Here is a 27,211-nt window from a genome sequence, read left to right as displayed (position 1 = left end):
CAAGTACTGATGATTGATTCATCCTCCTCCCTCCACAATACGTGTCTAGGAGTAGAGTTAACTTCTTTTGGGCTCCTGGTTTGGTTTTCGAAGATCAATGGGCTCACCCACAATCTATCATTTTTTCTTTTCACCTCCTCGCAGTCAACCTAAATTCTTTCCAAACATCTTTTCAAGGAAGTCTTCTTTGATAAATCTTAACTGTTTCGGCTTCTAGATATAGTTCTTACCAACTTTCGGTGAATAGCTTAACGCCTCTGATTCAGTATTTTTCCATTTGGCAACTATTACTGAATGAAAATTTCAATTTATTACGAGAATCAAAAGATATCTGTGAAAACCTCTTGCAAAGTTTTGGCTAACATCAGTACTATCCAATTACGAAGCGTTAACTATTCATTTTCAGTGTTAATGTGTCCAGTAATTTTTTTAAAGTTTTCTGAAGAATTGGTGTTCTGCGCAGTCTCACCCCCAAATACTGAAAGTGGGTGGGCGCTCCTCTCAGATTGAGGCTACGTCTTTCGCTCCTTTTGTCTTTGAGTCGGACTAGAACTGTCATGGCGCCTTCAAGAAGAGGGGGAAGGCCTTCCCTTCGCCCAGCAGAATCATCGGGGGCACCAGGACCGGACAGAGGGGTGGACAGAGAGACAGGCCCCAGTTGAGACCGAAAACACCGAACCCTCCAAGAGGTCTCAGCCGGACAGGCTCTAGGGGAGGAAACCGGGTTGAAGACTACCCCTGCGAGCGACCGTCTGCCCGGGGCACCGCCCACCCTGGCCGCCCTGTCCAATGGAAACCCAACGGCACTGCGGCACCGCCCATCTGTTGGTCCGGACGCCGCGAAGGCGGGGCCCGCAGTTCGGTTGCGCCGCGGAGCGCAGCTGTGAGCGAGTCTTTCTGATCCGGGGCCCCGGAACCCGAGCTGGAGCTGAAGCGCAGGCTGCGGGGAGCGGAGTCGGGAGGTGAGCGCTGAGGGGACTGAGAGGGAGGGAAGGTTTCGGCTAAAGGACGAGAGGGTCGGCCTCCGCGGCCAGGACGGTGGGATCCCGGCAGGCGGGTGTCTGGAGGTGGCCCTGCTCACTCGGCAGCCAAGGCCCGGCCCGCCGGAGCCGAGAGTACACCTCGGCCCCACAGTCCCTGCTCGGCCCTCCCCGACCGTCCCCGAGCGGCGGCGGCAGCGCCCGGAATTCTGCGGACGCGGGGCGAGAGGCCCCGGCGTTCGTGTCGAACTCGGGCTGACGAGAGGCGGGGCCGGCGGCGAGGGCGGGGGCGGGGGCGGGGGCGGCGGTCGCGGGCCCGGCGGCCTGCGGAAGCGCAGCGTCGGGGCCGCGCCTGCTCGCGGGGTCGGCGCGCCGACTGCGCGGGGGCGTGGCCTGCGCCCCTGACTGGGCCGCGGGGCTGGCCTTTGGTGAGGTGGCTGCGGCTCGCTGCAGGGCCGGCCTCGGGGCCCGACGGTCCCTCGCTGACAGCGGGCTAGGCGACCTGTTGGAGTGTGAAATTCCTCCCCGAGCTTGCTTGTTCTGCAGGTCTCAGGCCTTCTTTGGTCCGCTGAAGGTGAGGGCGGGCAAGAGGCCTGTGAGCTGTTGCTGAGGAGTTGAAATGCTGAGAAGCTGCAGCCCCAAAAATGAAAAACTTTGCAGGGGAAAACTTTGCAACGATTTACGTACACTGCACGGAAGTGAACACTAGGCATCTCGGGGTGGCGAGGAGATTCCCTTGAGGGGCGTCAATGGCCTTTTCCATATGTGATCTCATTTAAACCTCTGAACGACCGACCCTGAGACAAAAACTCCAGTGTTGCCATCAGCAGGGGGAGTGCTGGGGGATCTTGGGCATTGCCTTCATTTTGCCTACAGAGGGGGGAGAGATTGGGGAGGGAGAAGACAAGCACATTCGAAGAGCATCTATGACTGGTGAAGGTTTGCCCTCTCTTGCGGTGCCCTGCTGTGGATTAATTGTGCCCTGGGTCCAGAAATTTCTTTAGAGCCCATTGGCTACAGGCTTTCTGTATTAGAATTCCACTGGTATTTCTTATAATGTAGCTGGAAACTTTACTTAGCTGTTCAGATTAAGGATGCATTCTATAAATAAAGTAACCCATATGAACTTTCTTACCATTTTTTTTAAGCTACTTTTCAGGTAGATTACTAAGACTGGTTGATTGAAATCTATGCTAGGCAAGGACCGAGAAAAAAACATAGGCGAAATGACATCTTGCCAGATTTTCTCTGTAGTGCTTTGTTTGCCCTCTGATATTTACTGGAATGTCATCTAATAAAATCTCCTGGCTTGGGTTAAACACAGTGTAGGTTGGGGGCAGAGATGGGCAGAAGGGGGCATCTGAGAGTTCTAAAAAGAAATGAGGGCTTTTCAGAAAGTTGGCGTTGATCAGAAGTGTGTGTATTTTGAACTGACTTACTGGAGCAAATGTACTTTACAGGATATCATTTTCATCCTGGCGAGCACTCCCTTGAGCCCAGCACACATCAGATTCCAACTCCTTCACGGCCTTCGTTCTTAGAGATATGGGATAACATTCAGGGATTGTCCTGTGATTCTTAAGTTAGTGACATTTAGCTTTTGAGGATTCTTTTTCTTTAAGTAGCCATGTCAATGTATAGTACTATACACTAGTTAGTATAAAATGTTATACTATATAGTGCTTTTTCCTATAATGGCTGTGTCTTGAGTTATTTGTACTTGAAAGGAATACCTATGTCAGAGGATGGAGGCTTTGAGCCATGTGAATGAAATGAAAGCTGGAAGCTTAAAGTCTTAGCTCTGCCTTAAATTTGCGGCTTTATGAGTGTGGGCATCTTATTTATTTTGTTCACTATTGTATCTCAAGCACCTAGCTCAGTGCTTGGCCCGCAGTAAGTGCTTAATAAACATTTGTTGAATGAGTGAATGAAAAAAAAAGTGTTGCTAATACCCACCCATTTGCCACACTCACATCACAGGGAGGGTGAGGTCATCAGGGATGAAGTCACTAGCCACTGCCAGTCACCTGGCCCAAGGGTAGCCTCATCATGGACTGGCAGGCTCGTTCTGTGCATAGGAGAGATGGACAGTGAATGCCAAGATTAGTTCAAGTAGAATAAATCAGCTGAGGGTTTCAGCTGAATAAATTGGTTGAGAGTGCTACAGCTCTAGATCTAGAGCTGGTTCAGTGGAACATTTGGGGGTCTGGAGTCATCTGTTCCAAATAGTGCCCATGTACCTTGGTTCTTGAGCACAGTGCAAGAGGTAGGTGAGGATTCACAGAGAAGGCTATCGGGTAAGTGTTTGCTGAGAAGGAATGAGGCCCCTGATTTTGATGTTCATTTGGACCTTTCTAAACACGGGTTGTACTACCGTAAATCTTGTGCTTGCCACTCCTGGGTGAGTCATTTTTTTTTAAGTGATAAAATATGTTTATTAACATAATTAAGCATAGCAGCATATTCTTTAAGCTTAAAATATACTTCAGTTGCTCACTGACCTGGGTGAGTCATCTTCAACCAAGATAGCTCCCCTTCTCTAGACTAGGAGAGTAGTTAATGTTTAGGGTTCACACAGGACTAATTCTGATTTTGGATTTAAAGGAAACAAGGGAGGTATATGTTTTGTTTTCTTTTTAACCCCAGATTAGGTTATTAGGATGGAATCTTTATAGAATCTATCCTAACCCTCTCTGCCTTCTCCCATCACCCTTGCTCCAACCAATGCAGGCCTGAGTGTTTGTTCCAGCATGTCGGAGGGGGAGTCCCAGACAGTACTCAGCAGTGGCTCAGACCCAAAGGTAGAATCCTCATCCTCAGCTCCTGGCCTGACGTCAGTGTCACCTCCTGTGACCTCCACAACCTCAGCAGCTTCCCCAGAGGAAGAAGAGGAAAGTGAAGATGAGTCTGAGATCTTGGAAGAGTCACCCTGTGGGCGCTGGCAGAAGAGGCGAGAAGAGGTGAGGTAGTAGTAGTGTTACTCTAGAGAGTGAAACTAAGAGGTAAAAAGTGGAGGGGCAGAGTCTCAGCGGGGCAGACCAAACTTTAACAGGTCAGAGCCTGGGAGAAGATGATCGTACGGAGTATTAAAATAGAGACTTCGTGTGGTAACTTTAATTCCCTTTCATTTGAATTTCTTCTCAGGTGAATCAGCGGAATGTACCGGGTATTGACAGTGCATACCTGGCCATGGATACAGAGGAGGGGGTAGAGGTTGTGTGGAATGAGGTACAGTTCTCTGAGCGAAAGAACTACAAGCTGCAGGAGGTAAGTAATGGTGAAAGAATGCAGCCTGTGGGATGTTAGAATGCTGGTGTAAAGAGGAATTGGGGTTGGGAAGCTACTATGAGAAGAGTACATTGGGGTTAGATCATTTCTAGGGGGGATAGGGAATGGCTTTTTAGGATGATAATGCTTTCTGAACCCTGTTATCCCAATGTCTCCCCTGCTTCCAGGAAAAGGTCCGTGCTGTGTTCGATAATCTGATTCAGTTGGAACATCTCAACATTGTCAAGTTTCACAAGTATTGGGCTGACATTAAAGAGAACAAGGCCAGGGTAAGAACTTTTTCCTGAGCTTACTGCAAAGAGACTAGCTACACTTACTGTTCATTCTATATTCAGAAAAAGATAGTTTTGAAACAGAGCTGGAATCAGCTGCTGTTGAGATGAGAGTAGGGCTATGACCACCACCTGTGCCTTTTGTCTGGTTATAGTCGGGACAGAAATCAGTGAATTTTTGTTTCTTCCTTCCCGTAGCTCATATTGCTCAGTAGTTTTCATTGCCCTATTAAATCTAAGGAAGTGATGCTAAGAACGAAAGAGAGATACTTTATTAAGAAAAGCACCAGGCTTCCAAATTTTATGTATATGTTGTATATGTGTTACCTAGATAAGGGATCATTTCTACTATAAGGCTTTATTTGTGTGCTTTGCCTCTCCAGGTCATTTTTATCACAGAATACATGTCATCTGGGAGTCTTAAGCAATTTCTGAAGAAGACCAAAAAGAACCACAAGACTATGAATGAAAAGGTATGGAGGGAGAGCAGAAAAAGCTTTAGGCTGGTTTGGAGGTTTAAAAAAGATTATGTTAATTATGAAGCTGATCAGGATGGGATGGAGGGAACTGGTTGGAGGGTTAAGAGAGGGGATTACTGCTGACCCTTGGATCAAACTCTGTTCCAGGCTTGGAAGCGTTGGTGCACACAAATCCTCTCTGCCCTAAGGTAAGTAGGATCTGGTTAGTGTCTTTCCCATATTTATTCCTGATTTAGTTCCTCCAAACAGATTTCAGGGCACTACTCAGCTGTTCTTTTCTGCCTCTCCCCACTCTCTTTGAGTCATATACTTCAAGATTAGGCCCCATCGGTCTTTTAAAGGGTTCATCCTAACGCGTTGACCACGATGCTGTCTCCCACCTCTTTCTCCTAGCGCTTATCCAGCTATTTAACTCATCAGGCATGATGGAGATTCAGAGTGTGGGTATTATCTTTGTGGTGACCAGCAGGAGACCAGGCCCTTGCTCCTCTTAGCCCTTGGGATCCCCCTGCCCTAATTTCCCAGTGGCCCCTCTAACAGCCCAGTGCCCCCACAGCTACCTGCACTCCTGTGACCCCCCCATCATCCATGGGAACCTGACCTGTGACACCATCTTCATCCAGCACAACGGACTCATCAAGATTGGCTCTGGTGAGGGGAGGGAGAGGTTCTGGGCAGGGGAGCCTCGGGAATTTGGGAACCATGGGGGTAAGATGAAAGGAATGGGGGAAGACAGAGCAAAGTTCTGAGGTGTGGGCTGGTGATAAGAGAAAGGACCTTACTAGGGGTAATTTATAGGAGAGGCCAGTCAATTAGTGGAGAAGGTGTAGGGTCTAATCTTGTACCTTTTTGGAGGGAAACTGGGGTTAATACAGAGATCTTGACAGGAGGTTGGGAAAGGGCAAGGGTTGGGTGTAAGGTATGATTTGAGCCCCTGGGGCCAGACGCTACCAAAGGAGGTTCCAGGCTGTGCCTGCTGTGAGTGCTTTCATTTGCTGTGTATACGTGTGCAGTGTTTAACATTTCTGTGTGCCGTGTCTGTGTGTTGTTTGTGTGTCCATTTGTCTGGGGCTTGGCTGCTCCATCGCTCACAACTTTTCTCTGTTTTCCTCCCTCCCGCTTACGGGCTGCTCTGTTCCCAACAGTCTTTCATAGGATTTTTGCTAATGGTGAGAGCTCCCTCTGCCCTACTTGGGGCGCTGTTTGTGCTTCCTCTGCTCCCCTTTTCGGCTGCCCAGTGCATGCAGTCGTGGGAGCAAACACCGTTCCCCTGCCTAATTATGCCTGCTTGGCTTCTGTGCTACCAGCCCTCCCCATGCTTGCTTTTCCATAACCTGCTTGTTTCCTGTGGATTCTGCCTGGCTGGCCACTTACGTCCAGGATTCTTAATCGCCCTCATCATCAGGCTGGTTCCCTAAGTCATACTGTGCTCCCAGACTCTCTGTGACTTGTAGTCATTGTTTATGATCCGAGTGAGTCCAAATTGGGCCTGGCCCTGGTTCCTCGTTCAGCTCTGTGGCAGGCAATGTTGAGGAGTAAGAGAGTAGAGCAGGGGTCTAAAAATTTTTGTGGATTACAAGTGAAACTGATTTAAGGGTATTGGTTCAGTTTTGAGCTGTTTTTGAGTTTCAGTCAGTAAAGGTGGGTAAGAAGGAGGCTGTCTACTTGGTTGTATGTTAATCCTTCTTATCCATCTTCATCCAAGTTTCTGAGGTCTCTTAATTGCTACAGATTAGGAAGGGCTGCCTGTGTTTTTACATTGTTTGCAGGGTGGATGAAAGAACTAGACCAAACGTTTTCATGTGATCTGGGGTTAGGTGTACCTGGGCTTTGGGGAAGGTAAGCAGGTCACAAGTGGGTTTTTCCTTAGACTGTGTTGTTCCTTGCCAGCCCAAAGCCCCTGTGTACCTGTTAGTTTAGTGTGGAGCCTTTGCTGCTACTGAGTTAGGGACCTTAGATGAGAAGCAGTAGACCTGAGAAAGGGGAGATAGGTGGTGTTCATGTTTAGTCTGGAGTTCATGATGGGAAAGGGATAGGTTTGCGCCTGTTGAGGGTTAGAGACTTCAGGAGAGAATTTGTCTTTTGGGGGCCTCTCTCTGGAGTTAGGCTGTGCTTTGTTGATGGTGGTCAGATTGTGGGTATCTCCCCTACTCCCAGTGGCTCCTGACACTATCAACAATCATGTGAAGACTTGTCGGGAAGAACAGAAGAATCTCCACTTCTTTGCACCAGAATATGGAGGTGAGGCATCCCAGTTTCTCTGCCCTGTGCCCATACCCCAGGTTTTCCACTTTACAACCTGAGGGTCGGAGGTAACATAACTGAAACTTTCGTCCTTCTCTACTGGCATGCAAAAAGTTAAGACACCTCTGCCATGCCCTGCTCGGATCCTCTGATTCACCAAAGCTTCTCTGTTTTCCCTAGAAGTCACTAATGTGACAACGGCAGTAGACATCTACTCCTTTGGCATGTGTGCACTGGAGGTGAGGAGACCAGAAGGGTGGGTAGTGGAAAGGGGTCAAATTAGAAGATAGAAGGGAAATGGAGGGTTGACAAGTAAGGTACTGGTCTTGAGGGAGTGATTGTGGGAGCACTGAGGTTCTTAGGTCTCTATTTTTCCTTTTTATTACTCCTCACTGCAGATGGCAGTGCTAGAGATTCAGGGCAATGGAGAGTCCTCATATGTGCCACAGGAAGCCATCAGCAGTGCCATTCAGCTTCTAGAAGACCCATTACAGAGGGTAAGAATCTTCAGGATCACTCCTCCTTAACAGACTTTGAAATGTCTTCAGATTTTTCTTCCTTTTACCTACTGGGAATATGCTCTCTTCTAAGAGTAAGAAAACATAAAGCAGAAAGGGCACTCAAAGTAGTGAACATTTCCCTAGGTATTTTTGGTACACACACACACACACACACACACACACATACACACACACACACACACATTCTCTCTCTCTCTCTTTCTCTCTCTCTCTCACAGGTTAGGGGTTTAAGAGGTTAGGGGTAATATTGGGGGGCTTCCCTGGTGGCGCAGTGGTTGGGAGTCAGCCTGCCGATGCAGGGGACGCGGGTTCGTGCCCCGGTCTGGGAGGATCCCACATGCCGCGGAGCGGCTGGGCCCGTGAGCCATGGCCGCTGAGCCTGCGTGTCCGGAGCCTGTGCTCCGCAACGGGAGAGGCCACAACAGTGAGATGCCCGCGTACCGCAAAAAAAAAAGAAGATGGGTAATATTGGGACTAAAGTTTGTGTGTTAACTTAGGTTTGTCTATGTGGAGGCAAACTAATTTGATGGTTACCTCAGGTAATTTGTATACACTCTCAGACAACCATCTTGGTATGTATTTTTCTTTCATACAGGCATGACCATTATTGGCACACACCCTTTTATTTATTTATTTATTTATTTGGCTGTGCCGGGTCTTAGTTTCGGCACGTGGGAATCTTCATTGCCGCTTGCAGGATCTTCGTTGCGTCATGCGGGATCTTTAGTTGCGGCACGCGAACTCTTAGTTGTGGCCTGTGGGATCTAGTTCCCTGACCAGCGATCAAACCCAGGCTCCCTGCATTGGAAGCGCGGAGCCTTAGCCACTGGACCACCAGGGAAGTCCCAACCATCTTGATATTTTTGAACAAATCAATCAGTTTGAATTACTCAAACCAGTTATTTGGGGTTTTGTATTTATATAGTTTTAGTTAGGGAAAGTGCCCTGAAATAAATGAGCTAAGATTTAAAGGATATAGGGCGGGACTTCCCTGGTGGCGCAGTGGTTAAGATTCTGCGCTCCCAATGCAGGGGGCCCAGGTTCGATCCCTGCTCAGGGAACTAGATCCCACATGCATGCCGCAACTAGGAGTTCACATGCCGCAACTAAGACCTGGCACAACCAGGTCTTAGCATAAAACAAAAAATGGAAAAATTAAAAAAAATATAGGATATAGGGGTTATGAATCAGGAAGTAGACTATAGTAAGTAGGGTCTGGACAGGAAGGTCCAAACAAGGTTAGTTTGTAACTCATTAGATGCTTATAAAAGGGAGGAGGATAATATGTATAAAATGGATAACTAATAAGAACCTGCTGTATAAAAAAATAAAATTCAAAAATTCAATAAAAAGGGTGGGGGAGGAGAGAAGAGAAGGAAAATTAGTGGGAAGTCTTGAGGCTAGTGTGGAATAAGTTTCTAGTTCAGTGTCAGGGTGGGCTGTTCAAGTAAGAGATTAGGTATGTGGCCTTGTTGGCCTTCCAGATTGAAAGGAGGAGAGCAGGTTAACTGTCATGGGACCTGTGGGGTTAGAGGGAGCATGGGGAAATCCAGTGAATTTAATAAATGATGTAGTGGACAAAGGAAATTGTGGTGGTAGGCTTGGGAAATAAAAAGATGGTAACTATTATTGACCACAGTGGGTGAGTTTGGAAAGAGAGAGGTAAATTTGGTGAGGGTTGGAGAAGGTAGGCAGTGAGTGGGCTAATAAAGCAGAGAGATAGAAAATAAGAAAAAAGAAATCATAAGTTTGAACAGTAAAGAAAAAAAGCTTGCGATTGGGGAGCAGAAAAATAATGAAAACCAGAAAGACAGTGAATGATACCTTTCATATAATACCTTACAGTTTTCGAAGTCCTTTCAAAAACATTAGCAATTTGTTCCCTCAGCCAGTGCTGAGCACCTAGTATGCACACAGCCTTGTACTAGATATAATGTGAGAGAGAGAGAGAGACGAACACAGTGGAGTGCTTGCCAGATGCCTGCTCCACTCCCTTGTTCCCCTTTCTAGGAGTTCATTCAAAAGTGCCTGCAGTCTGAACCCGCTCGCAGACCAACAGCCAGAGAACTTCTGTTCCACCCAGCACTGTTTGAAGTGCCCTCGCTCAAACTCCTTGCTGCCCACTGCATTGTGGGACACCAGCGTGAGTCCTCTTGACCCTCCTAGGAATTTTTTTTTCCAGTCTGGAGCCTTGTAACTCTCACTGGCATGTTTCCTTTCCTCTTCTACTTCCAAAGGGATTCTTTCCATTCCTCCCCCACCCTCCCCCAGGACCCCTTGTGCCTTCTGTGATATTAATCTGAACTATCCTTCCATAACTTCCCATTCCATCATGCCCTCCAGACATGATCCCAGAGAATGCTCTGGAGGAGATCACCAAAAACATGGATACCAGTGCTGTACTGGCTGAAATCCCTGCAGGACCAGGAAGAGAACCAGTTCAGACGTTGTGAGTAACTAACTGAGAGGTTCTGAAAGGGACAGATTGGTCATTCCCACCCTGAGGTTTCTGTCAACTGTCCATTCTCTGGGAGTGGTCGAATCTGCTGTTTTTGCTCGTTTCCTTCCTTCCATCTTCCTTCTCTTTTCTTCTCCAGGTACTCTCAGTCACCAGCTCTGGAACTGGATAAATTCCTTGAAGATGTCAGGTGAGAGAAGAATGAGAAAAAAAGCTTCCTTGAGGAGGCAGGGGTGGGTGTCCTAAGACATCCACGGAGCCCATCCGACCTGTCTGATCTCCACTTAGGAACGGGATCTACCCCCTGACGGCCTTTGGGCTGCCTCGGCCCCAGCAGCCACAGCAGGAGGAGGTGACATCACCTGTGGTGCCGCCTTCTGTCAAGACTCCAACACCTGAACCCGCTGAGGTGGAGACCCGCAAGGTGGGGCTGTGTGGGTGTGGCTGTCTCTGTGGTTGTGGTGGAAGGGAGAGAGGACATCTCAGATAAGGCTTTGTCCTTTAGAGAGAAGAATGTGTTTCTGCTCCCTGGCGTTCATGTCCTGTGGGCTGGAAAGGCTTCCAGCTCTTGGGGGTTTTTTGCTCACTGGTCTCTACTCTAGTGACCCTCTCTGTCCCCTCTCCCTAGGTGGTGCTGATGCAGTGCAACATAGAGTCGGTGGAGGAGGGCGTCAAACACCATGTAAGGCTCAGGGCCAGGGCTGCATAGGGCTGGGTGGCCAGAGGGTGGGGAAGGGGAGCCTCATTTTCTGACTGTCCTACTCTCCAGCTGACGCTTCTGCTGAAGCTGGAGGACAAACTGAACCGGCACCTGAGCTGTGACCTGATGCCAAGTGAGTCTCTCCTTTCCCTCAGAGGATGGAGAGTCTATGAGCCTTATCTGTGAGGGACATATTCAGGGGTGGGTAAGGTGACAGGGCAGTAACACATTGACTCACATAGAATGAATATCGTCGCCCCTAAAATTGGAGGGTGGATCTGACAGTTTTGCTTGTGTCATTCTTTCCCAGCCAGGGTCACCTGACTGGGGCTGTTCCAAGGGCCCTGTGCCCCTCACTGCTGTACTGTACTCACCCTCTCCTGTTTCTCTGTCAGATGAGAACATCCCCGAGTTGGCGGCGGAGCTGGTGCAGCTGGGCTTCATTAGCGAGGTGAGGTTTCTGCCTCCAGCCACCCCCACCGCCCCTGCTGCCCCCGCTCTCCTCCGCCTGGTCTCACTGAGCTCCTCCCCTTTAGGCGGACCAGACGCGACTGACTTCTCTGCTGGAGGAGACCCTGAGCAAGTTCAATTTTGCCAGGAACAGCACCCTCAACTCAGCCGCTGTCACCGTCTCCTCTTAGAGCTCACTCGGGCCCAGCCCCTAATCTGAGCTGTGGCTGTCACGACATGTGCTACAGCCTTCCTGCCCCTTCCCCCCAGACAGTATTACCCTGTGAAGCCCCTCTCTCCTTTATTATTCAGGAGGGCTTTGGGGCTCCCTGGTTCTGAGCATCACCCTACCCACCCCTCCCCTTCTCTTCCATCCCTCTGCACTTTGTTTACTTGTTTTGCACAGACGTGGGCCTGGGCCTTCTCAGCAGCCGCCTTCTAGTCGGGGGCTAGTAGCTGATCTGCTGGCTCCCGCCCAGCCTGTGTGGAAAGGAAGCCCACGGGCGCTGGGAGCTGAATTCTACAATCCCGCTGGGGCGGACGGGGCGGGAGAGAAGGGTGGTGCTGCAGGGGTGGCCCCGGGGGGCCATTCGATTCGCCTCAGTTGCTGCTGTAATAAAAGTCTACTTTTTGCTACGCGCGTCGTGTGGGTGTGTGGGTGTGGGTGGGTGTCTGTGTGTGTGTGTGTGTGTGTGTGTGAGAGAGAGAGAATGTGTGTGGGTGTGGGTGTGTGTGGGCGCGCGCGCCTGCCTCTCCCGCCAGGGGGCGCGGAGGTTGGGCTGCAGGTGCTCAGGGAGAGCGGAACTGGCCGGGGAGCGAGGGCGGGGCCAGGGCAGGTAGAGCTGCCCCGCGGCCGGCCAGCGCTGAGGAACCGATGAAGTGCCGCTGCCGCCTCTGCGTTTTCGGTAATTTCTGGCCCCTCTGGTCGCGTTCTCCCCCGAGCGCCCACCGTGGACCCGCCCTACGCCCCGTGGCCTACTGGGGGCGGCAGCAAGGGGCCTCCGCCGACTCGGCCGTCTCCTCTCCCGCTCAGGCCTGCCCCTCCCCCCGTGCTTTGCAGACGCGGCCAGGGGGCCCCGGCGGCTCATGCACGTGGGCCTGGCGCTGATCCTGGTGGGCCACGTGAACCTGCTGCTGGGGGCCGTGCTGCATGGCACCGTCCTGCGGCACGTGGCCAATCCCCGCGGCGCCGTCACCTCGGAGTACACCACCGCCAATGTCATCTCCGTGGGCTCCGGGCTGCTGGTGAGCGGGGCCGGGCCGTGGGGCGGGCGGTTGGCGCTGGAGAGCGGCGCGGGCCTCAGGTTTTGTTTCTTCCAGAGCGTTTCCGTGGGACTTGTGGCCCTTTTGGCATCCAGGAACCTTCTTCGCCCACGACTGGTGAGGGGATTTCTGGAGCTTTAATGAGGAGGCCAGGAGTCAGGGAAATGGGGGCTGGCTCAGCTTCATCTCTGGTGGGAGGAGGAGCCCCAGATGGAGTAACCTAGGTGTCAGTGGGAGAGGCAGCCACCCCCAGGCTGCTCACCCTGACCTTCTGCCCCTGCTAGCACTGGGCCCTGCTGGCACTAGCTCTGGTGAACCTTCTCTTGTCTGCTGCCTGCTCCCTGGGCCTCCTCCTTGCTGTGTCATTCACTGTGGCCAACGGCGGCCGCCGTCTTATTGCTGACTGCCATCCAGGACTGCTGGATCCTTTGTTACCACTGGACCAGGGGTCTGGACACACTGACTGCCCCTTTGACCCCACAAGAATCTATGTGAGTCCATTCTCTTCCCAGCCTTTTTGCGGTCCACAAAGCCTTGGTCCTGCCCTTTAATCGCCCCTACTTGCCACTCCTGCCCTGCTTCCTCTAGCCTCCCCCCCTTCCTTCACCTTTTAGGATACAGCCTTGGCTCTCTGGATCCCTTCTTTGCTCATGTCTGTAGCTGAGGCTGCTCTATCTGGTTACTGCTGTGTGGCTGCGCTCACCCTACGTGGGGTTGGGCCCTGTAGGAAGGAAGGGCTACAGGAGCAGGTAAGGAAGATGCACAGGAAGGGTTCATTCAACACAGAATGTGTTGTAAAGATGCTGAATTATATACAGGGCTGGAGTACTAACCCCACCCTCTTCTGTAGCTGGAGGAACTGACAGAGCTTGAACTTCCTAAATGTAAGAGGCAGGAAAATGAGCAGCTACTGGATCAAACTTGAGAAATCCGGATATCACAGAAAAGTTGGGTTTAGGGACAGGTAATGGGCCAGGAGGATTGTGGCCTGGGAAAGGGTGGTGGCAGGGACCACTCTTAGAACTGGGTTGGGTCCTTTGCTATGCTGCTTGCCCTCTGACGCAGGCTCTTCCTTCTGTCAAGCAGGTGCTGATCCGGAGGCTCAGTCCACAAGGATCTTCCACTGACCCCTAGGATATGTTTATATAATAACAGTTGTAATAAAAGAACTTCTACTTGATTATGATTCGTTTTGGGGGAAAGGGGCGCTGGGCTAGTGTTGGGGGTGAACTTGATCAAAGAATACAGTGGTCTCAGTTACTTACAAGACTTTAATGAGGGATGGAACCTACTAACTCTACCAGTTACTGAAAGGAGAAGCTGGTGCTGGGCAGTCCCCCGCACCACTGACTGATGAACTTCAGTACGTCTTGGCACACAGGGCTGTGGGAGGTCTGTGAGGAAACAGAGAGCATGAGGGGAACTCAGCAGCGCTGGGAAAAACATTCCTAATACAAAGAAAACTTGTTCCATCTCAGTGTGGGGAGCAGGGTTCAGGCCTGCACCTGCCCTCTTGACAACACCTCCCCTACCCTGCATGGCTGCTGGTGGGTTCTTCAGCGCTGTTCTCCCTACCCCCATCTCTCAAGCCTTCCTCTCTAACCTTGATGGCCATAAGGAACTTATTCCAGTTGTCCTTGTTAGCTGCCTTCCCTGGCCGCTTAAATTCAATTTTGTTCCTCAGAATGGGGTATCCTGGAGGGGTGGGGGGAGAAAAAAAGATGAACTGGAGTTTGCGATGGATTGAGGGGGAAGAATGAAGAGCAATTTAGGGGTAGAAAGTAGGATGTTCTTGTCTTCTGCATCCTTTACTGAATCACAGTAAAACAGTTTCTTGATCCTGCTGTTTTTCCCTCCTTTCCACCCTCCACAGAATATGGGGTGCTGTAGGGTTCTGTACCTGTAATGAGGCAGGGCAGTGCCCGAACTCCAGTGCTGGCCGCCACCAGGGAAGCCTCGTAGGCACCGCGCTCATCCCGAGGTAGAACCTGCTCCAACCGCTGGTCCATTGAGATTGTGAGCACCCAGTCTCGAACCTCTTCTCTCTGAGCCTCCTGGGAAGGACAGAGCAGCTTCACGCAGGGCAGGGCAAGTGGAAGGTGGCGGGTAGAGGGTTTGCTGAGCCGTCATCCTGTGTGCCACCTTTCACCCACAAACGATCCTCCTTGGATTGGCGGTCACCGTCACAGCCTTAGCTTTTTCCTCTGCTTCTACTTTCACTGAACGAACAGTGCGGGCTGAGGCCCTTCCAGAGACTTTGCTGACTGATGTCATTACAAAGTGTTGGGAGGACCATCCTAAAGTGGCCTCCCTTTCTAGTGCACTCACACTCCTGAGGCCTCCTGTTCTCCAATCCTGTGCCCTTACCGGGACGTGCTGCTTGGCTGGGAGTGGCACCTCAAAGGGAATGTCTGTATCCTGAAAGTCAGAGTGGTCAAGGGCATCCAGAGTCCCTTCTTCAATTGCCTGCGGCAGAGTGGGCAGCCATGAGATAGGCACAGGGAAAACCTCCCAACCTCTGGGCACAACTGCCCTACTCACATCGGTCAGATCCAAAAAGCGGTTGAGGAAGATGAAGGCCATGTTCTCCCAGCCAACTGCCTGCACCAGAGAAAAGGTGCAAGTGGGAGTGAGCAGATGGGCGTGGCTGTGTGTCTCCAGGATGCAGGGGGGAGAACCCAGGAAGATACAGGAAAATGACCTCCTCCATAACGTCAGCCCCACGCTCAGCTCTGCTCTACCTGAGCAGCTGGGATTTCCTACTTTGCAACTTTTGATTTCCTTCTCTCCTGGGCCCCACCCTTGCTTGGCCCCATTGCTCACCTTGGCAGCAATGCCTGCTTCATAGAAGGCCTTGTCTGCAGGTAGTAGCTGGGTGTGACGTAAGAGTGAAACAGAAAGCCTGGCAGCCACAGTTTCCTATGGATTAAAGTCAAAGCATTATGATCCTGGCACTGTGTGACTGAGCTGCCAGACCAATGATCTTATAACTAAGGCAGCCATAGAACCAGAAGACCATCAATATCAAATTGCTCTGGGTCATGCAGTTCTGGGTCTTAGTTTTTTTTTCATCTGCGCAAGAGAACTGGACCTAGGAGAGCAGTGGGCCAAGCTTGAGACCGTCCAGAACTTGAATTCATTCAACTTCATACATGAAGATGTGTCTGTAAGACTGAGAGCTCCTCCCCACTCTGTCTCACCAGCTGTTTGATGCTCTGGGCCGCAGAGCGAGTGGCATAGTAATGAGCGATCAGCAGCATGGTCTCGAACTCCTCATGGGCTGGAGAGTTTGCCTCACTGGACTTCACCAAGTTTTCACACTAGAGCAGGGAGAGTGCACAACCTGGGTCAGGGGTCAGAGGAGTGCCAGGGCCAGAGTGGTCAACTGATGGCCACCTGGACAGAGGAAGGTAGAGTCCGAGGGTGAAGGTTTATGTGCGTGAAAGAAAAGACGAGGACAGGGACAGGCAGAGTAGCCTTTCTGCTCTGCTGTCCACCCGACTTCCTCACCAGGTTGAAGAGGACGTCCCGAAGGTCAGCCCAGTTGTGATAGGCCTCGGCACTGTTGGTCCCAGGGGAGCTCACCATGTCAGTGAAGATCCTTCTGTAGATGTTGAAGTTCTGGAGGTGGAGGGGGAAGGAGAGCTGAGTGAGAAGAGCACAACTAGAAGAGAAAGTCAGGGGAAGTGGGGCCAAAGAGGAAAACCGGCTGTAAATGTGTGCGTGTGTGGAGGAGCTATGGGACGCTGCTGGAGAAAGTGTTATTTTAAGAGAAGAGGAAGAAGAAGGGCAAGAAAAAGCGATCTCTTCCTATCTGGCGCTCTGTGGGTGTGGGCAAATGTGGGACTGTGAATGTGCAGTCACACTGTTAACGGGGTGACAGTGTCCAGAGAGCTGTGATGTTCAGATAGGAGAGCGGTGCTCGCTCTGGAGGAAGTTAGGAAGGCCCTAGAGGTGTGTGCGGGTCATCTCTGAAAGACTGTTCCCTGCGTGTTAGCTAAGAGCACGGGGAGGTTGTTGGGTGTTCCTTCCAAGGGTAAATCCTCTAGAGAGGCTGTACATTCCTGAAGAGGCTGGGTGGGGTCTCAGGGGACGATGATCTCTAATGAAAGAATCCTTTGAGAAAACAGATCCTGAGGGCGTGAGTGGTTCTTGAGGAGAAGGTAAGAATTTCCTTGAGGAAACGTTCACCCCAAGGAGCTGGCTGATACCTGTGGGTTAGCAGGGGCTCCGTGTTGCACATACAGGGCCAGTGCCTGGGCACAGCCACCCTCTCGGATCAGGTGAGTCGCATACAAAGCCACGTACTTGTGCAGAATCTTGTAGTTCTGTTCCAGGGGTGCAGGAAAAGCAAGGGGAGGTTAGGGTCAGTAAGACCAAGCAGTGAGGGTGGGGTGGTGACTTGAGGCCATGGGTTTGTTTAGGCGGCCAAGGGCATATGCAAGCCAGGCCCAGCTAGGCCTCTGACCCCACTGTCAGAGTGTGAAGACTGAGCTCTCTGACGCTGATTAGGGATCTCTGGGGTTTGGGCTTTGGAGGAAGTAAGAGAGACAGCTCTGGGACAGGTGGGGAGTCAGAAAAATACACAGAAGAGCTGGGAGTGGGATGAAGAGAGGAGTACCTGCTTGGTAGCTGTTTCAATGCACTTGTCCCACTGGCCCTGCTCCACATATAGGTCCAAAGCAGCCACCACATCCACACCCACCAGCTACGGATCAGTTGAAAAGAGAGTTACACGAGGAGAAAGAGAGAGAGAGAATCTCTTGAGCTTGCCTCCTGCTGACTCTGCCAATCTCACCGAGTCCACTTTGCCCTGGTTCTTGAGGAACTCTTTATAATGCTGGTCCACATAGTCTTCATACCTGTGAAGATGTGCAGAGATCTTGCACTTCATGGTCCTGGGATGCACACCCTTCCCATGAGAACTTTCTCCCAATCTTTACAAAAGGAAGTAAAAGAGAATTTCTAGTGAGAAGGGGTCATGAACTTACCGGGGATCTAACTCCTTAGCCACACGCTTGGCCTTGTTCCATTCCTCACCCTCAATGAAAGCATCGATCGCTTCCTTGACTAGGTCCAGGTTCAGATAGAGCTCTGCAGCCTGCACAGTGGAAAGTCAGAGATTAGATCATCTTTCCCCTCCCTCCCCAGTCTCCCCTCTGGGAACTCTCTGTGAACTCTGGGGAAACAGAAATGCATGCCATGCCTGCCAGGAGACCCACTTCATACAGCTTCCTGAGTGCAGGTGTCACCTTTCCACCCATCCCTGTGCAATCTATTTCTATTCAGTCCCAGCACGCTACTTACTGCACTGTGCTTTCCAATTCCAATCAGCTGGGGTCCCACAGCCCGAACTACTTCCAGACTGCGTTGGGGAGGTAGAAACTTGATGGAGAGTTCAGCTGCCTGAGTGGTTGAACAGAAGATAGAAATGGGTAGGAGAGACAAATATTGCCGGGGGGTCCTCGACCTGCTCTGTTTTATTTCCTCCAGTTGCCAACTTTCTTGCACTCTCCCTCACTTTCCGCCCTCTTGGGCAAATCCTGCCTCATGGTCCATCAGAGCCTTTCAATAGAGGACCTATCTCTTCCTCTCAACTCATCCTCTTTCAGACATTCATCGCTGTCTGAGATCACTGCATTTGGTCCTGTCACCTTTGACAAACTGGTTCCTCAAGTCCTTTGTCCCAAACAGAATCTTGGTAGCATGGTACAGAGAAAGAACCCCTAAAATCGGAGCCCAGGGCATTCTGCAACTATTTGTTTTAGGGTTTTCTGAGCTTCAGTTTCTTCACCCATAAGAGTGATGGTCAGGGCTTCCCTGGTGGCACAGTGGTTAAGAATCCGCCTGCCGGGGCTTCCCTGGTGGCACAGTGGTTGGGAGTCCGCCTGCCGATGCAGGGGACATGGGTTCGTGCCCCTGTCCGGGAAGATCCCACATGCCGTGGAGCGGACGGGCCCGTGAGCCATGGCCGCTGGGCCTGCGCCTCTGGAGCCTGTGCTCCACAGCGGGAGGGGCCGCATCAGTGAGAGGCCCGCGTACCGCAAAAAAAAAAAAAAAGAATCCACCTGCCAATGCAGGAGACATGGGTTCGAGCCCTGGTCCGGGAAGATCCCACATGCCGCGAAGCAACTAAGCCTGTGCGCCACAACTACTGAGCCTGCGCTCTAGAGCCTGCGAGCCACAACTACTGAGCCCGTGAGCCACAACTACTGAAGCCTGCATGCCTAGAGCCCATGCTCCGCAACAAGAGAAGCCACTGCAGTGAGAAGCCCACACACCGCAACAAAGAGTAGCCCCCGCTCGCCGCAACTAGAGAAAGCTCGCGTGCAGCAATGAAGACTCAATGCAGCCAAAAATAAATTTAAAAAAAATTATAGAATCTTTAAAAAAAAAAAGAGTGACGGTCAGTCTAGGTTTGTACTGTCCAGAACAGCAGCCACTAGTCACATGTGGCCAGTCCCAACTGCGATGTGCTGTAACCTTAAATGTTTCAAAGACTTTAGTATGAAAAAAGGAATGTAGAATACCTTGATAAATTTTTATATTGATTGCATGTTGAAATAATAGTTTCGATATATTGGGTTAAACAGAATATAATTATTTTCACCTGTTTCTTTATACTTATTTGAATGTGGGGCTACTAGAAATTTTAAAATTACATGTATGACTTAAACCTTTGTGACCTGCATTATATTTCTACTGGACAGTGTTGGTCTAGATGACCTTGGAGACCTCTTCTAACCCTAAAACTCAGTAATTCTAAAAACCCAAGTGTTCCATGAGTTCACTCTGTTTGCACTGTGATGCTGACATCCTCACCAGATTTTAATTTCCACATGGTCCAGTTTAGCTATAGTCTATGCTAATCCTCCTGGTCTTCCCCCACCTATTCTTGCCTCTCTTTCTTTCTTTCTTTTTTTTTTTTTTTAAGGTTTTGGCCACACCCCACGGCATGTGGGATCTTAGTTCCCCGACCAGGGATCGAACCCACACCTACTGCACTGGAAGGCAGAGTCTTAACCATTGGGCCGCCGGGGAAGCCCCTTGCCTCTCTTTCTTTACCTGCCAAACCCTTCAAGGCTTAAAGTGCTCCCATCCAGGAAGCCACCCTCTGACTAATCTGAAGAAGGTATAGTCATGAACAGACCCGAGTAAACAATGCCCCAGAGGAAGATACAGAAGATGCTTAATACTTGATTAAAACCTGTTAAACTCTCTTAAATAGTCCTCAGTCCTTTCTACTTCCTTCCCCTCCAACTTCTAGGGGCTATTCAATTACAAGGCCTCACAAACCTAAGGGAAATTCTGCAGGGGCATCAGCACACCAACATTTTATTCAGGGGCTGATCCATCTCACCCCTTCATAACTCCTAATACCATATTTCCCTGCATCTAAGGCAAATCATTAAAAGATACATGTATCCCCATCTCAAAGACACCAAGAATCTATCGTAGAATTGATGAAACATATTAGCTTGGCTTAATCTCCTAAAGGCTTCTTTTTAGGAGCTGCTGGGTAGACGAGGGGCCTCTGCTTTTTTCGTGGCCTCCATCTGGCCCAGCTCCAGGGTCTGGATTTGCCCTTCCAGCTTTGATCCCAGGCCTACCTCCTCCCTCACAAGGGCTCCCCTACCCCAGCCCACAGAGATCTCACCCTTCTCTGAACTCTACTTGAATCACACACTTCAGTCTTCACTAAGTTGCGATATTAACTAATTGAGCCACATGTTAGTCTACCTTCCCCCAATTTCTGGCTCTCCGGGTTCTATGTTATATCCCTTTTTATAGCCTTCATAGGTTCTGGATCTAGCATCTAGCAAGCACGCAGTAGATACCTGCTACCTGATTGAAAACAAAAAGACACAGAAGGAAAAAGATGAATGTCTGAGAAGGAATGCTGGATGTGAACGGAGGCCTGGAAGCATAGGGCCAGGCAGGTGTGGCAGCCTCACCTTCATCCAGCACTTCTCCACCAGGCTGCTGCTTCCTGCATCCCGCACTTTGAGGTAACAGTCGACTGCACGGCTGTATTCTCCAGCCTGCTCCCACTGTCGCGCTTGCTCCACCAGTCCCTCCATGCCCCTGTGCGGACGAGTGTGCTCGTGACCAGGAATGGGGAGGGGCAGCGTGGCCGATTCTGTGCACACCTTCTGACCATCCACCCCCAGCCCTGCCGACATTTCCGGGTCCCCTGGCTTCATACCTGGCCCCCTTCTTGGTAGCTTCCCGCTCATACTCCTCCTGCAGTGCCTCCAGCTGGCCAGGCACGTAGTCCTTGCAGATCCGCAGGGCATCACTCCATAGTCCAGCCTCCTGCTCAGATTTCCAGGTATCAGGATGGTTAGCGGCAGGCATGACAGCTTTCCAGTGCCACTTAGGTGCCATGGCCCACTGATCCCTAGGTCCTTGGACTTCTCTTCCCCTTCCTCTTTGTCTCCTTCCCCCTCCCCAGTGTTAACCTCCTGTATCATTCTCAGTACCAGGGCTCAGTGTAGTGCTCTGTGGGCTCTCACATCCTCTCACCCTGCCCTCATGGCCCTGAATCTGCTGACCCACCTTATAGTAATTGAGGGCCAGGCCTGGTCTCTGGGCCCGAAGCAGCAGCCCTTCTGCTTTCTGGAAGTCTTTCTCCTCCAAGGCCCCCCGGGCCTGCCCCACGAGCACCTCAGCAACACTGTCAGGGTCGTGGGCCTCGGCCACACGCTGAGCTGCCTCCCAATCCTGGTTATGGACAAACCTGCTCCCAGATGAGGACAGAGAGGAGGCTGAGTATAGGAATGAGGCCTCCACGATGAGAGGCAAAAAGCCATGTCACTGAGGGGGTATAAGATTTATTGGTACTAGGTTTAGATGAAGGTGAAGATGACAATGAAAGATCCTGGGGCTGAGTCTGGGAGGACAGGATTAAGGAATTTATGGGGTAACTCACATGAGGACTGCTTCCTTGGGTTTACCAGCCCTGATGAATTCAGCTTCAGCCTCTTCAAATTTTCCCTAGATGGAGAGAAAGGCAGCCATACATGATGAGACAGAGATTGGCATCACAGGCAGCCATGAGACAGGTGGTTTGAATGCCTGGCAGCAGTGGGCTAGGGGATGGGAAGGAGGGCTCTGTGGTCAGAGTCAAAAGCAATGGAGAACAATCACATCCATACCTCATCCTCCAGGTACATAGCGTATCTGAGATGAATCTCAGGGGTTTTGTGCTTGAGGGCCAGCCGAGAGAGTTCAAAAGCAAATTCAAAGGAGCTGAAATGGAAGGTGCAGATAAGGTTTGCTTACTCTATACTTCCTTTTATAAGGGGAAAAGAAAAACAGAGGGCAAGGATTGAGGGGAGGAAAAGGCACAGATTAAGAAAGACAATCAATATGAAATGATAGAGAAGCACAGAGAGCACAGCACTGACAGGGAGGAAGGACTCCTGGTGCTCTGACCACCTCCTCCTGAGCCACGTCTACATTAGCAGAAAAATAATCTTCCCAAAACAAGTAAAACTATCCATAGCAGTCTGACTCAATGCAGGATTACTACTGGTGTTCTTAACATTTACTTAAGAAAAGCTCACTTTGGGCAGAAGACCTGAATAGACGTTTTTCAAAAGAGGATACACAGATGGTCAACATGAAAAGATGCTCTAATCATCTAATCATCAGAGAAATGCAAGTCAAAACCATAATGAGATAACAACTCGCACCTGTAAGAATGTCTATCATCGAAAAAGGTCTACAAATAGCAAATGTGGGTGAGGATGTGAAGAAAACAGAACCCTTGTGCACTGTTGGTGGAAATGGAATTTGGTGCAGCCAATAGGGAAAAGAGTATGGAGGTTCCTCAAAAAACTGAAAAACAGAACTACCATATGATCCAACAATTCCACTCCTGGGTATATATCTGAAGAAAACACTAATTAGAAAAGATACATGCACCCCAATGTTCATAGCAGCACTATTTACAACAGCCAAGATATGGAAGCAACCTAAGTGTCCATCAACAGATAAATGAATAAGGAAGATGTGGTACATACATACAATGGAATACTACTCAACCATAAAAAATGAGATTTTGCCATTTCCAACAACGCAGATGGACCTGGAGGGTATTATGCTTAGTGAAATAAGTCAGACAGAGAAAGACAAATACTGTATGTTGTCACTTATATGTGAAATCTAAAAAAACAAAACAAACAAATGAATATAACAAAACAGAAACAGACTCACAGATATAGAGAACAAACTAGTGGTTACCAGTGGCGAGAGGAAAGGGAGGAAGGTCAAGACAGGGCTAGGAGATTAAGAGGTACAGACTACTATGTATAAAGTAAATAAGCTACAAGAATACGCTATACAGCACAGGGAATATAGCCAATATAATAACTTTAAATAGAGTATAACTCATAAAAATATTGAATCACCATGTTGGACACCTGAAACTAATATTATAAATCAACTACACTTCAAAAAATTAATAATTTAATTTAACTTAATTTAAAAAAAGAAAGAAAAGCTCATTTTGCATTTAATGGAATCACACTTCCGTTACTCAGAAGTAAGTTACTGGCTTAGTGCATTTTAGCTTTAAAAGCTGTTCTCTTTCCACCTTTCTCCTTAGAACAGCCAAAGATTAAACACCATTCTGAGCCTCCTGGGGAACAGGAGCAGAGTTACTAATTCATTCTTGCCTCTCTATCGGGTTCGTCCAAGGATCTCTCCTGACCACATTTCTTCACTCTTGCTTCAGCCTCTAGAAATGCTTTTCAGTTATACATCAATTTCCTTTCTCTATATAGAGGCTCTGTCTGGAATGGGGCCAGCAGAGAGAAGGCTTGGGGCCTCACCAGTTGTCAGCAGCATGGTCAAGAGCAGCTTCCAGGAGTCCCAGCTTACTGAGCAGTCTAACTGCAGCCTCACCTCCCAGGCTCTTTGCCCACAGATAGGCCACGTGTTTGTGGGCATTAGCTCCTCCGTGAGCCTTGGCCACCTGAAAAGCAAAGCCACTTGGCAATCCTCCAATACAGGGGTACATGGCTGCTCCCTTCTCATCTCTGACCTGACCTCAGCTTGGAAAAAGATCAGGTGCCTCTCCTAGAACAGTAGGTAGAGGGCTAAGTTTCAGGGTCTATTAACCTGATTAGGGTCCCAGGATGGATTTCAGGTCGTTCACAAACCATTAAAATTGTATGTGAAATTTTGTGCGTAGGTGTGGACTTTTTTCAAAGACACCCATGACCAGTTTAGAATTAGACAGTTACTTGAGAGTGGGAAAGAGGGATGGATGAACCCTGTACATCCTTATCCAGTAAGGGTAAGAACTCCTTACCCGGTAGGCCTCTTCCCAAAGCCCATTGGACCGGTACATATTCACTGTTGCCTTCCACTCCTGGGCCTCGAGGTAGTGATATTCAGCCTCCTGTAGTCGGCCTTCAGCCTCCAGCTCCTGGGGAGAGGTGGATCAGGATGGAGAGAGGGGGAGATGGAGCCTGTTTGGGGGAGAGATGGGCAGGGGCAGGAGGAGGGCTCACCTTGCCCAGATGTAGGTGTGTGTCGCTGAGGAGATCTGGGTGGTGCTTCCCTACTAGGCGGATCATATCATCATATAACTTGTGCTTTTTGAACATGGTGATGGCAAGATCAGGCTCTTCCACTGTCACATATAGCCTGGGGATAGGAGATATACCTGCGGCCTCCTAGACCCAGATTCCTGCTGCTAGAGTCGTTCCTAAGGGATTCTGTCACTGCCTTCTGGGCAGAGGGCACGTATCTGCAGACCCCATCCCTCCCTCTAGCCCTGAAGCCCCATCTCCTGCTACACCTCCCCTGGGGCCACGGCTCACCTTTCAGCCTCGCGGTACTTGCCCTGCTTCTCCATCTCCTGAGCCTGGGTGATGTACAGCACCGACACATCTTCTGGTCTCATGCACTTCATTGCCAGCTGTGCGGACACACAGAGCCAGGGTAGCTTCAGGCACCAATTCCCAAGGGAAGCAGAGGGAAATGCAGAGCGCACAGGGAAGTGGGGCTTCAAGGGAGCCTGTTTTCTCAGGAACTCTGAACCTTCCCAACAACCACAGGCGTTTGGTTAGTGTCACTCTCCTAGTCAGTTCAGGGAATCCCAAGTCCATAATGAGCAGAGTGAGAATTACAATCTGCTAAGGCAGGAGGGTTAGAGATACCCTGTGCTGGGGGCACTTGTTCCCACTACCTTACTCCTACTGTACCCACTGGGCTCTGGGAGCAGAAGCGAGAATGGTTACCAGTGTGGCTAGAGCTTCAGCAGAGGTATTTCAGATTCCCTAGCCCCCAGGCCCATCTGCTGTGTTCAGAATCGCAGGTTTGGGAACAAGGGCCTCTCTTCATCCTTGCCTTTCCCCATGGCTAGGGATCAAAGTTACCCAGACTGTATTTTGGTACTCTTCCTCAGCTTTCAGGGAACCCAGCGAAGTGGGGATATCAGAGACTAAGGAAAGTGGCAACATAACCACAAAGGTGGAATTCTCTTCTCATGAACTCCACCCATTCCCTACCTTGTGGGCTTGCTCCCAGCGGCCAGCCTGGGTGTACATGTCTATGGCATCTTTTGTCCGGTCTCCCTTAGTGTAGAGCTCCTCAGCAATCTGTGGTTGAGACAGGCAGAGGCAAAAGGTCAGAGCATCAGAGTGAAAGCAGCCTGTAGGAGGAAAGAACAAACCTCAGTTGGGATGGAGCAGAGCCTGGGATACCATCATCCTATAGTCACAGAGAAGACAAGACGACTACAGGTGTTTCAGACTTTCTACTGTTTTGAAAAAAGACCAGCCTGAAACAATATGAGGACAATACAGTGGGAGTTTAAGAGGGCCTCATGTTTCTGCAATGCAAGACAATTCTATACTGTAACTATGTTGGAGTTATTCTTTTTTTTTTTAATTAATTAATTTATTTTTGGCTGTGTTAGGTCTTCATTGCTGTGTGCGGGCTTCTCATTGCGGTGGCTTTTTTTGTTGCAGAGCATGGGCTCTAGGTGCGGGGGCTTCAGTAGTTGTGGCTCGTGGGCTCTAGAGTGCAGGCTCAGTAGTTGTGGTGCACAGGCTTAGTTGCTCCATGGCATGTGGGATCTTCCCAGACCAGGGATCGAACCCGTGTCCCCTGCATTGGCAGGTGGATTCTTAACCACTGCGCCACCAGGGAAGTCCCTATTCTTTTTTTAAAATTTTAATTTTAAAAAAATTTTATTGAAGTATGGTTGATTTACAATGTTGTGTTAATTTCTGCTGTACAGCAAAGTGATTCAGTTATACGTGTATATATACATTCTTTTTCATATTCTTTTCCATTATGGTTTATCACAGGATATTGAATATAGTTCCCTATGCTACACAGTAGGACCTTGCTGTTTATCCGTCCTGTATATACTAGTTTGCACCTGCTAATGTTGGAGTTATCCATGAAGCATCACTCATGCTTGCACAGGAAGAGCGCTAGAGACTTGCTTTATATGTCTGGGAGAGGGGTCTACGTTATGTTAGAATGAAATGGGGGAAGTAAACCTCTTTCTTCCCATTCAGGGTGGTGACATTGTTGGGTCCCAGAAAGAAGGATTTGGAACACTTCTTGCTCTGGGTTCCCTCCTCCTCCTCCTGTCCTGCATTGCTTTAGGCTGCAGAAAGGGGCTCTCCCTCACCTCATACTCCTGCAGAGACGCATAGTGTTGGGCCACACGAGGATAGTATTTGGACGCAGTGTTCTGGTCCTGTAGATCTAATATATAAATTGCCTTCTTCCACTGGCGGGCACCCAGGGCAGCCTCGATTGCCTTAATGGAGCACCTGGCATAGTTGGGAAAGGTGTAAATATGTATGAGGAAAGAGGAAAATAGATGGAGGTGAAGGGAAACCTCAAACATACTCCAACCTACATTTTGAGATCTCTCTTATTTTAGTAAGGCCCTGGCACCCTTACTTTCCCCATCACCTCTCATCTCATGCCCAAATGTCCTTTGCACCCCCAGACCACCACACCTGGCTTCAATGTAGTGATTAATGGCCGCATCAAGCTGCTTCTGCTGCACCAAGTGGTCCCCCCACGCCTCCTCTAGTCTCACCACCTCCACTGGGAATGCCAATCGAGCCAGCTCCACCGCTGCCAGAGACAGAGAGGGCACTCAGCTCAGACTTCAGGAAAAGTGAGATAGAGAAATGAGGCGTGGAATACAGGTGAGAAGTGGAGGGACGGAGGAGCACTGAAGACAGTCAGCGTGAGCAGAGGCACAGAACAGGTGTGGGGGACTGTTTGGGCCGCAGTCCACAACACTGAGGGATGGGCTGTGGGTGGCTAGTACCTTTCATGAATGCGTTGCCTTTACAGTAGCACTCCAGGGCCCGCTGTGGATTTCGAATCTTCTCAAAGAGATCACCTGCCTGTTAACACATTCCATATTACTACAAAGATACCCTTACTACACAAAAGTCAAGTATCAGCCCCCAAAGGAGGCGAATCAGCCACCAGTCAGGGAGGGCTATGCGCTCCAAGACCCCTCTGGGTAGGAAAAGGGCACTGAGCCCTGGGGGTAAGGGACAG

General features: G+C 49.9%; 3 protein-coding genes across 6 annotated transcripts in view; 2 read left to right on the top strand and 1 right to left on the bottom strand.

The window, feature by feature from the left end:
• The first annotated feature begins 841 nt into the window (after positions 1 to 841).
• Positions 842 to 12,028, top strand: NRBP1 (nuclear receptor binding protein 1). The gene is made up of 18 exons (XM_022574201.3): positions 842 to 962; positions 3,711 to 3,940; positions 4,125 to 4,247; positions 4,436 to 4,537; positions 4,924 to 5,013; positions 5,167 to 5,207; positions 5,576 to 5,670; positions 7,177 to 7,260; positions 7,444 to 7,502; positions 7,662 to 7,760; positions 9,795 to 9,927; positions 10,128 to 10,233; positions 10,382 to 10,432; positions 10,531 to 10,666; positions 10,871 to 10,924; positions 11,012 to 11,075; positions 11,338 to 11,393; positions 11,479 to 12,028. Exons 2-18 carry the CDS (start codon positions 3,731 to 3,733, stop codon positions 11,581 to 11,583), a joined length of 1,608 nt encoding a protein of 535 aa, XP_022429909.1. The 5' UTR covers positions 842 to 962; positions 3,711 to 3,730; the 3' UTR covers positions 11,584 to 12,028.
• A 58-nt stretch (positions 12,029 to 12,086) lies between these two features.
• Positions 12,087 to 13,835, top strand: KRTCAP3 (keratinocyte associated protein 3). 4 transcript variants are annotated; one of them, XM_089923339.1, is made up of 6 exons: positions 12,101 to 12,297; positions 12,426 to 12,772; positions 12,940 to 13,146; positions 13,270 to 13,404; positions 13,506 to 13,602; positions 13,742 to 13,835. In XM_089923339.1, exons 1-5 carry the CDS (start codon positions 12,267 to 12,269, stop codon positions 13,578 to 13,580), a joined length of 795 nt encoding a protein of 264 aa, XP_089779465.1. In that variant the 5' UTR covers positions 12,101 to 12,266; the 3' UTR covers positions 13,581 to 13,602; positions 13,742 to 13,835. The 4 variants fall into 4 exon arrangements, with proteins under 4 accessions (XP_089779466.1, XP_089779465.1, XP_089779464.1 ...); XM_089923338.1 differs by having other exon boundaries at positions 12,106 to 12,297; positions 13,506 to 13,619; XM_022574202.2 differs by having other exon boundaries at positions 12,109 to 12,297; positions 12,453 to 12,772; positions 13,506 to 13,619.
• Positions 13,726 to 27,211, bottom strand: part of IFT172 (intraflagellar transport 172) — a 42,167-nt gene continuing 28,681 nt past the window's right edge. The window contains exons 23-48 of the mRNA XM_022574200.3: positions 26,973 to 27,051; positions 26,653 to 26,773; positions 26,316 to 26,460; positions 25,180 to 25,269; positions 24,490 to 24,587; positions 24,178 to 24,313; positions 23,976 to 24,092; positions 23,494 to 23,636; positions 21,814 to 21,907; positions 21,588 to 21,652; positions 21,215 to 21,395; positions 20,862 to 20,971; positions 20,611 to 20,740; positions 17,963 to 18,061; positions 17,647 to 17,756; positions 17,454 to 17,517; positions 17,277 to 17,363; positions 16,867 to 16,983; positions 16,166 to 16,276; positions 15,856 to 15,975; positions 15,479 to 15,574; positions 15,197 to 15,256; positions 15,023 to 15,121; positions 14,556 to 14,709; positions 14,259 to 14,350; positions 13,726 to 14,049 (exon numbers count right to left, since the gene is read on the bottom strand). Of these exons, the coding sequence (XP_022429908.1) occupies positions 13,960 to 14,049; positions 14,259 to 14,350; positions 14,556 to 14,709; positions 15,023 to 15,121; positions 15,197 to 15,256; positions 15,479 to 15,574; positions 15,856 to 15,975; positions 16,166 to 16,276; positions 16,867 to 16,983; positions 17,277 to 17,363; positions 17,454 to 17,517; positions 17,647 to 17,756; positions 17,963 to 18,061; positions 20,611 to 20,740; positions 20,862 to 20,971; positions 21,215 to 21,395; positions 21,588 to 21,652; positions 21,814 to 21,907; positions 23,494 to 23,636; positions 23,976 to 24,092; positions 24,178 to 24,313; positions 24,490 to 24,587; positions 25,180 to 25,269; positions 26,316 to 26,460; positions 26,653 to 26,773; positions 26,973 to 27,051 (2,808 nt within the window). The 3' untranslated portion in view covers positions 13,726 to 13,959. The remainder of the gene's footprint in view (positions 14,050 to 14,258; positions 14,351 to 14,555; positions 14,710 to 15,022; positions 15,122 to 15,196; positions 15,257 to 15,478; positions 15,575 to 15,855; positions 15,976 to 16,165; positions 16,277 to 16,866; positions 16,984 to 17,276; positions 17,364 to 17,453; positions 17,518 to 17,646; positions 17,757 to 17,962; positions 18,062 to 20,610; positions 20,741 to 20,861; positions 20,972 to 21,214; positions 21,396 to 21,587; positions 21,653 to 21,813; positions 21,908 to 23,493; positions 23,637 to 23,975; positions 24,093 to 24,177; positions 24,314 to 24,489; positions 24,588 to 25,179; positions 25,270 to 26,315; positions 26,461 to 26,652; positions 26,774 to 26,972; positions 27,052 to 27,211) is intronic.

The sequence above is a fragment of the Delphinapterus leucas genome, chromosome 13 (genome assembly GCF_059928025.1).
Source record: "Delphinapterus leucas isolate spDelLeu-1000000601 "Yukka" chromosome 13, BTC_Dleu_Yukka2, whole genome shotgun sequence".
Classification (NCBI taxonomy): Eukaryota; Metazoa; Chordata; class Mammalia; order Artiodactyla; family Monodontidae; genus Delphinapterus; species Delphinapterus leucas.
This window is presented reverse-complemented; position numbering and strand designations above follow the sequence as displayed.

Bases quoted from the DNA above. Each gene is read 5' to 3' on its own strand.
- NRBP1 (XM_022574201.3), top strand. From the start codon at position 3,731: ATGTCGGAGGGGGAGTCCCAGACAGTACTCAGCAGTGGCTCAGACCCA. The intron at 5,014-5,166 runs GTATGGAGGGAG...ACTCTGTTCCAG, and splicing joins ACAAGACTATGAATGAAAAG to GCTTGGAAGCGTTGGTGCAC. The intron at 7,761-9,794 runs GTAAGAATCTTC...TCCCCTTTCTAG, and splicing joins TAGAAGACCCATTACAGAGG to GAGTTCATTCAAAAGTGCCT.
- KRTCAP3 (XM_089923339.1), top strand. From the start codon at position 12,267: ATGAAGTGCCGCTGCCGCCTCTGCGTTTTCG. The intron at 12,298-12,425 runs GTAATTTCTGGC...TCTCCCGCTCAG, and splicing joins CTGCCGCCTCTGCGTTTTCG to GCCTGCCCCTCCCCCCGTGC. The intron at 13,405-13,505 runs GTAAGGAAGATG...CCTCTTCTGTAG, and splicing joins AGGAAGGGCTACAGGAGCAG to CTGGAGGAACTGACAGAGCT.